A 9,375-nucleotide genomic window follows, 5' to 3' on the forward strand; every position below is an offset into this window, starting at 1 on the left:
TTCCGATACCCTCTGAAAGAGAATAAACCGGCGCTGATTAGATTGGAAGCGGTATTTAGGTTCTACGGGGCAGATAGGAGGGGAAGAAGGAGGCTGTTGGTGCGCCGGCCTAACACACAATGTGTCCTCAGTACTCAGACCGTCTGTACAGTGGTGGTTGGCATGGAAGGCAGCCCGTGTGAGTGTGTGTCTGTGTGTGTGTGTGTGTGTGTGTGTGTGTGTGGTGTAAGTATTTAACAAGCTGGGGAGAGATTCTGAAGCGTGGTGTGAGTGGGGGTCCGTACCTGCACCCTGATTCCTTAAAATTAGAGCACTACTGCCCCCAAATGGTGTCATCCAACTCCTTCATGTCCCAAAATCAAATAAATGTACAAAGAAAAGCTGGAATGTGCTGTTTGCATAGATGTATGTGTCAGAGGTGACTTAGGGTTGTTAAGTGATGGTGTGACATCAAGGAAATCTGGTGATATCAGTGGAAAAAATGACTTTCTGCATTTTGCTCGGCCATTAGGGCAATCACACAGCCATCTGAGGATCACGGACTGTGTGCGCTTAACGCGAGCACGACCGGCATTCTTTCTGAGATAGCTGTTTATGTGTGTGTAGCTGCCCATACACTGCAGATCCTCTCTCTCTCTCTTTCACTCTCTCTCTCTGGTCTAATTTAATAGGAGCACGCTGTGACTGATGCAGTAGATCTGGCCTCTAATCTCTCTCTCGCTCCGATTCCCTCTCTCTCTGATGATCTATGATATAAAAAAGGCCGGTTTGACCCTTTTTACATTCAGAAAAATGTCGCGATAGATAAAACATCACAGACAATTTTTCACCAAGAAATTTGCTCTTGGTGGTTTCAGAAGGACGGAGTAATCAGTCTTCTGGATACATTTAGCCACTTAAGTCTGCTCTGGTGATCACGGTTATTGCTGTAAAAAAATAAACTAGAAAAAAACACAACTTATTTGATAAAGGGAGTTTTTGAATTTGCATTTTCACTTTGCTGTAGAAATGTGATATCATAAACACTACTGCCTCAAGAAGGACCACGGAATATAATCAACAGGAAGGTGTGGAAGAGAATAATCTTCATAAAACCTTGGTAGTATGCATGCGGACAAAGCACACCTTGTATTGTCTCGTTATCTCTGTCGACTGGATTTGTAAATGTGTCTTCACTTGCTCCTTGCCTATATAAGCAGTGTTATCTAACTCCTTGTGGGAAAAGGTTCTTTATCTTTTTTTCTCCCGCTGCTCTTTGGTTTACTACACTTAAGGTTTATTACGCTCACAGAGCGGCACTGCCGATTGATCAAGACTTTGAACGAGCGGCCAGTTCTTTTTCCAATTTTATTGGGATGGATTGTAACGGCCTGGTAGCATTGTGTGTGTAAGATCAAAGCCTTCTTCACACTGTGACCTTAGTTGTCTTCTGTGAGCACATCCACTTTCCTTTTCCAGTGAGATCCAGCTCTCAGTTCATGCTTTAATTATGAGACATGTGCATTTTCCTTCAGTGTTTTCAACTAGTCACCAGCCTTTATTCTGACTCTGTGTGTGTGTCCTCTCCAGGTCAGTGTCAAGTGGCCACCCCTCAGTGTCGTATCCAGAAGTGCACCACCGACTTCGTCTCCCTGACCTCCCACCTGACGCCGGCCGTTGATGGCTTTCACACCGAATTTTGCAAGGCTTTACGCGCGTACTCGGCGTGCACCCAGAGGACCGCCAAGTCCTGCCGGGGGAACCTGGTCTTCCACTCGGCTGTGCTCGGCATCTCAGACCTCATGAGCCAGAGGAACTGCTCCAGAGATGGGCCCACGTCTTCCACGCACCCCGAGGTCCACCTCGAGCCCTGCAGCTACCACAGTCGCACCCAGCACGCCCACACACACTCCCACGCACATGCACACGCAAGCGCCCACACCCACAGCCATGGCCACTCTCGACCTGGGTACCTGTTCTGCGGGCTGTTTGGGGACCCGCACCTGAGGACATTTAAGGACAGTTTCCAGACTTGCAAGGTGGGGGGCGCGTGGCCACTCATTGACAATGACTATCTGTCGGTGCAGGTCACTAATGTTCCTGTTGTTCCTGGCTCCAGTGCGACAGCAACCAATAAGGTGAGAGGCAAACTGGTGCCGAGAGATGGAGGAAGCAGAGATAAGTGGGCTTTTTGGGATCTAATTTGCTGTCATTAAGACTGAAAGAGTCACCTAAGTGAGGGCAGCTGGTGTAATTTAGTTTATATCTGTGTGTGCGTGTGTGTTAGAGAGAGAAACATTTTCTATAAAGACTTCTAAGTCTCCTTTCCGTTTCTCAGAGAAAAACAGCTTATCAGCATGAGCCTGGAAAGCACCCCTGCTCTACTTTCCTCTTTCTTCCTCTTTCTTCTTGTCTTGTTCTCTTTCTTTCGCTCCCTCCTGATTCACAGATGAGAGTCAAAAGAGCCCGATCTTGTGACTGTCTCTTTTGACTGAAGCAAACCTAACTTGATTAATGGCTGCTTATAGCATGACCCTTAAAAGGATGGAATGAGACGTGTGAAAGAACCTACTGTTTACTTATGCATGTGTTTGTGTGCGCGTGTGTGTGAGAGACCTAAAGTTGGCACTCCTTGAACTTAACACTGTGTTAAATGTGCTCTTATCTGTATATGACAAAAATGACACACACACACAAAGACACTACCAACGGATGACGAGCCACACAGGGTGATCTTTGTGGTGTTAAAGAAGCAATGTTGATGTTTCCCCTGATGGTCTACCCTCTCTAGTTTTGTCGATAGCTTTAATTATTAAAGCACATACACACCCATGTATACACTTAGTCATGCACACGCAGGCCCACACACACACACACACACATACACATGCACATATTAAGCAAATGATAGGGTTGCTACACTGTGGAGCTGAAGGTCTAACCTTGTGTCAGAGGTGGGGCAAGTTATTAGTCATGATTATTAGGGACACACACACACTTCTTGCACAAACACACACACACACACATTAACAGCCCTCTAAGCTTAATGGCCTGCCAGGCCTCATTCCTCACAGCTGTCATGTGAACAAAGCAGCCATTCACCGGAACTATGATGTTAGTGCTAACCGTAATACTCACACCACACCCTGTATCCACCACGGCTTCCACTCACTACTGGCGCCCTATGTGTTTTTTATGTATAAATATATATATGTGTGTGTGTGTGTCTGTCAGCATGTTTGCATAGCTGTGTCAAATTACAACTTGTTAAAAAGTCATTAAGTCATTTCTCAAATGTAGTGTGATGAGAGTCAATAACCTGTGTAATAGGTGAATGTTAGTGTGTGTGTGTTTGTGTGTGTGTGTGTGTGCGTGTGCGTGTGCGTGCGTGCGTGCGTGCGTGAGAAAGCCCCTGTAATCGGTGATACATTTCCTTATCAATTAACCTGGTGTTTTTATTCTTGTTTAACTGATGACTGGTTTAGTTGATAAAATTCAGCAAATATTAATAGTCCAGTTTTTAGTTTGTCCAATGAAAGTACTCGCAAACAGAAATGGAACAAATCTTCCCCACAGAATGTCTGTTTTTTGCTTAAGAAAGGATAAATCAGTTATTAATGTAATGTTGATTGATTTCTGTTGATCAAATTAACAATTATCCACAACTATTATGGTCATTATTGATAAATTAGCTGCTTATTTTCCTGAATAATCAATCAATCAAATTATATTTTTTTTAATGTGAAAAAATGACAGCCCAAGTTTAGTTTCCATGGTACTTGTTTTTTCCAACGATGAGGCAAAATCTCAAAGACATTTCGGTGAATATCACATGTGACAAAGAAAAGCAGCAAATACTAACACCTGAGAAAGCTGACACTCACAAACATCTGGCCTTTTTGTTTGAAAACTTACTGAAACGATTAACTGGTTATCAATATAGTCCCTGTTTTTTTTCTTCTTTCAATTGACTCAATGAAACGTATTGTTTCAGCTCCGCTCATCTCTATGATGAGTGGGTGTGTGTGTCCTTTGACTTCAAACTTGAAATATCTCTCCAACTTATCTGACTCTCTCTTGCGCTACAGATCACCATCATCTTTAAGCCCTATGAGGGTTGCACAGACCAGAGGGTCTACCAGGCTGTTACAGACAACCTCCCTGCCGCCTTTGATGATGGCACTGTGAGCAGTGGAGACCCCATCCACACTTTAGCGGGTGCGGATGGTGCAACCGGGAAGGTCCGGGCTCTGTGGATCTCTGAGCGCACCCCGGGGAACCATGTCGAGCTGCACGCTGGCTACATTGGTGTGACTGTAATCGTTCGCCAGCTGGGCCGCTACCTGACCCTGGCAGTGCGGATCCCAGAGGAGCTGGCTCAGGCCTACGACGCCACCCAAGACCTGCAGCTCTGTCTGAACGGTTGCCCCAGCAGTGAACGCATCGACCAGGCAGGGCACCTTCCCCTGCCCGTCTCCCCTCCTGCGCTTGGCCTGCAGCTTCAGCCGCTGCGTCGGCCCAGCTACTCCTCACAGACACAAGCGCACCCCTACGGCACGCCGCAGGTTTTCAGCGTGGATGGGGCAAAGGAGCGATGCAGGGAGAAGCTGGAGGTGCAGGACATTTACTTCCATTCCTGCGTGTTTGATCTCTTGACCACCGGGGATGCTAATTTCACAGTGGCGGCATATAGTGCCCAGAAGGACATGGAGAGTCTCCACCCGCACCGGGATAGATGGAGGATCTACCCCCGTGGCTCCGCCACCTCCACCTTACACTCTGATTTCCAGCCTATCACACGTCTCACTCTGCTCTTGCTGTGTGCGCTGAGTGTGCCGTTGATGTAATAGCGGCTGAGGAAGTCTTTTGAGTGTGCCTGCATGCGTGTGGGCTTGTGTGTGTTTGTGCACTTTTTGCTGAGCACTGATACTGAGCACTGACTCCTCTCTCATGCAGAGACAGCATGCGTGACAGTCACCGGGAGCCAGATGTTTTCGTAGAGGAGGTGGCAGACTTCCCAGTGGGCACAGGAGACACTGGCAACTGCATCCTACCTGCTAGAATGGGCCCTCTGGAGGTAGAAACACAGGAGAGGTGATGATTGCTCACAAAATCTGTCCTCATCTTTGGATAGGATACCATTAACCATAACAGACATTGACGAGTGGCAGAATTGAGTGTGTGGACTGTAAATAGTTAATTTTGTCTTCAGTGCACAGTTTAATGGCGTAGAGTTTAGAGGGTTTTTGTGCCATTTGATGTGATATTTCTTTAATACCTCAGACAGAGGATGTTTGTTTTAACAGAAGCACTTTATTTTTATTTTTTTATTTTATTAATCCACATCAGTGTTTCTTCCTCTCACTTCCTCTCCTCAACAAAAATGCTAGTGGCTCAAAATTCGAAGACTAACTATGATTTGGGTTTTGATCCTTTCGAAGTTAAAGTCAGTTGATTACAAGGAGCTGCACAGTTTTGTTAAAACGACTCACTCTTCCAGTAGTGGATTTGACTCTGTGCCTCATTGTTATTCAGTCTTTGCGAGGTGTTCTGTTGAATGTATTATGAACACTGTCACAGCAAACGCAATCAGTACTATTTTTTTTGTTGCGGTATGAATGTGTTGTTTTTCCTCAGTCCCGATTTCAAATATGCGTGTGTGTGTGTGTACGTGTGAGTGTGTATGAATGCATCAGTTGGCGACACGCTTGAATAAAATTTTATTTCACCTGAAATTCACACCATTTTGACACGAGGCTGTGACGATACCGGCTCATGTTTGTAACTCAGTGTATTCGTTGTTGTTTTAATTTGAGCCAAAGACAAGATGTTGTTTTTTCTTCATGTACAAAGGAAATCATAACTCAACACCAAACCAGCACCCTTCTTCTCCTCCTCCTCACAGTCACCCTCTTCTCTGTTTGTAAACCTGCTACCGTAGACTATTTTTTCTCCTACTGCCAGGATTGACGAGCTGCTCCTTAATGAGATATGTGTACGATACTGGAGTGTAGGCAAAACACTGCAAATCACTGAGGAAACTTCACCACAGAGTGTGCTGGGATTTATAATTCAGCATTGTGTTGAGGGAAATGAATGCCATTTGATACCTGGCCGAAATGCCAATCCCTTCAACTGTGAGCTTTCTTCACATGTAACATTCTGTATAATTATGTCCCACATGTTTGGCCATATAACCTTAATCAAAAAATTTTTTTCCCAGCATTGTAAGCTTTTACACCATGTGTGAGTGTTAGTTTGGTGAAGAGTGACTGGTCAGTGTTGAAATACTTAACTTATTTATGAAACTAGTGTCCTGTAGAGGAAGTTAAGCTCCATATTCTTGCTGTTGGATAATAATTTAAAATGTCAGATGTGATTGTACTGCCACCTAGTGGTACTCTGTTGCTATGTGTGTTATGCTAAAAAAAGAAGAAAAAAAGAGGAAACAAACTGTGTGAAAGTGTTTTATTTAAAAAAAACAACAATAAAGTCAATGTTCAAGTGTTCTTTCCTGTTTATTAATTTCAAGTTTACAAGAATACAAAAAGCAAAATCATATAGTACCAAAGCATATTCATTTGTAAACTTCCAAATACCTTGAGCTAAGTTTTTACCTATAGATATTTAAGTAATTCAAGGATTTCAGAATTAAAGATAAGTGGGGCTCACTAAAACACAAACCTTCTCACAAAAGCACACTCACTCTCTCTCTCTCTCACACACACACACACACACACACACAAAAGCACAATCACTCTCTCTCTCACACACACACACATACGTACATTATGTGCACTAACCCATCTGTCTGAGGTTAGGTTTTGAACAGATACCAGGTTTGGCTTCACAAACACTTGTCAGTTTTCAACTGCCACAGACAGCAACACCTGGGCTGTCAGTGAGGAGGGGCTGAAAATGCCGCAACAGTAGAGCCATAGCATTTGACTGCTTCTCCTGAGGTCCTGACACGTGATTAATAACCCATTAAATCCATGAGACTTTAATAAAAGCTCTGTATTGGACCATGGGAACACACGTATTATCTTCCAGGGCAGAAATCCTCACTGTGTAAACTTCATACAATGGTTCCTTCTCACTTTTACTTAATTTTCAAAGGTCACTTAACATGTCAGAATTTCTCCACGTCCAACCATCTGAAAAGTCAAATATAAAGTTATTAAAACACTTTTAGACAATGGTTTAATACTATATGCACTGTTACCTGCAAATGAGTATACATGTGCTTTTTGTTTGTGTGGGTAATTCCATACTAATCTCTGTATAACTCATCTATTCTATACAAATCATATTTATCTTCCACAGATTCTTACCACTTAATAACAGCATAAGAGGTCATCAGAGTGTTAAACACAAGGGTCTTCAAGAAAAGCAGCCTCATAGACAGTACAACCACTGTGTTTGTCCACACATCGACATCTGGAATATCAAACCACATAGATCAGCAAAAGGAACAACATCGATTGAAGGATGTCACAACGTATTCTTTTTTTAACTTTGGAAACAATTTGAAAGTTACCTTCTGTTTCTTCATTGTCATAGCAAATCTTGCCTTGATTGCCTACAGATATATAAAAAAAATTTGCAAAAAGCTTATAGTAATTAAAACTGTAAGACTATAAAAAAGACTCCAATATGTTCAGAGAGCTGCTTGAGTCCTACCTGCCGAGGTGGTGTGGTGTCGCCTGATGACCTTTGGGTGTCGTCTGTGACTCACAGAGCAACTGTAAGATGGCCAGTCACTGGTCACCACTGTGATTATCGACACGGCCCTTTGGCCACGATGCTTCCTGTTAAGAGCAAAGCTGTTTGTTGCGGTCGACATGTGGCCCTCTGAGGGTGACCTCCAGCTGACTTCCACATGCCCCCTCCTGAAGTCACCAACCATACAAACCAGCAGGGTCCAGCCAAGTCTTTCCCCCGACAGGTGGACCGGAGGGGCCAGAGATGCCAGAGATGCCAGAGATGCCAGGACATCCCCCTCCACAGCTCCTGACCCAGATGGGAAACAACATCAATAATGATAATCCATCAAGCCATCCAATTTAATCCATCCAATAATAATAATAATGGTATTTAACATTAGCAACTTATATATAACTTGATACATAAACGTAATTATGTTACAACTTTTGCATTAAAATTACATTGGCAAAGTGCATACATTTGGTAGAAGGTGTCAGTCTTCCCATTTAGACTTCAACCTCTGCCTTTCATTTGATGATCATCAAAGAAACATCAAAAAATCCGTAGTGGTTATGCTACAAACACAAACTGTAAATTCTCACCAGAAAAGGCAATTTCTTTGACGTATACTTTTACATGAATATGTCAATATTTTACTAGACAATACTGCAGAACTTTCTCACTTATTGATCGAAAATATGCATCAAAATCATATATTTATATTGAAAAGGTCTTACCAGTCCACAAATAGATGATAGGAAGGTAAAATAGACTCCTGGGTGGCTCAGTCATGTCTGCTTTAGTCAGAGGGGCGTATGATAACTGTCCCATCTGTGTGAAATGGGGGGCATGCCCTTCGGATTTGCCAGGAGCATTGCATTATGGGGGAATCGACACGTCTCACTGATGTGACCTTTTACTTACAACGGACCCCCCCCACACACACGCACACACACACATGTACAGAGAGAGATAGAGAGGAGGAAGGACGGTGTGAGCTCTTCACACATATGAGGTTCTGTCTGCGTTAATAAAGAATGGAGAAAACTTGATGTGGATACTAGAGAGTCAGCGAGCAGTCATTTTAAACAACCGGAGAAACACCTGCCTTTCGGCTGTTAGATCTGAGGTGAGAAACTGATCATATCGACGCACCCGGAACATCAGGCAACACACTGTTGTGAGGCACACCTGCCAGAAGGTACAGATGCCGATGTGAGTGTGGTTATGAAGAAATGTTACACTCTGCTCAGGTGGTCAGGCGGTTATTATGGAAATCGACAAAGCATCGCACACTGAAAAAACCTGCTGTCCTTACAACTTGTCCTCCTTATGGGGACAAATAGGTCATTTGCACAACACAAGTCATTACATCTTAAGACGAGGCCATATTCTAGGGTTAGTTTTGATCGAAGTATAGTTATTGTTGAGGTCAGACTGAGTCACACGCACACAAACACGCGTGTCTCTCTATAGTTGTGAGGACCCCCATTGACATAATGCATTCCCTAGCACCTCACCCTAACCTTAAGCATCACAACTAAATGCCTAACCCTAACCCACACCCTAACCTAAACCCAATTCCAAAACCTAACCCCTAAAACCAAGTGTGAACCCTCAAGCGGCCACCATGTCCTCACAACGACGGTGTAGAGCCAAAACTGCTGCTCTCAACCAATGACAGACTAT

At 43.8% G+C, this 9,375-nt stretch overlaps 1 protein-coding gene across 1 annotated transcript in view; it reads left to right on the forward strand.

Moving 5' to 3' along the window:
* Positions 1-6,488, forward strand: part of rgmb (repulsive guidance molecule BMP co-receptor b) — a 9,082-nt gene extending 2,594 nt beyond the window's left edge. The window contains exons 2-3 of the mRNA XM_035638679.2: positions 1,570-2,117; positions 4,068-6,488. Coding sequence (XP_035494572.1) covers positions 1,570-2,117; positions 4,068-4,826 — 1,307 coding nt within the window. The 3' untranslated portion in view covers positions 4,827-6,488. The remainder of the gene's footprint in view (positions 1-1,569; positions 2,118-4,067) is intronic.
* Positions 6,489-9,375: the final 2,887 nt, after the last annotated feature.

The sequence above is a fragment of the Scophthalmus maximus genome, chromosome 19 (assembly GCF_022379125.1).
Source record: "Scophthalmus maximus strain ysfricsl-2021 chromosome 19, ASM2237912v1, whole genome shotgun sequence".
In the NCBI taxonomy this organism is placed as follows: domain Eukaryota; kingdom Metazoa; phylum Chordata; class Actinopteri; order Pleuronectiformes; family Scophthalmidae; genus Scophthalmus; species Scophthalmus maximus.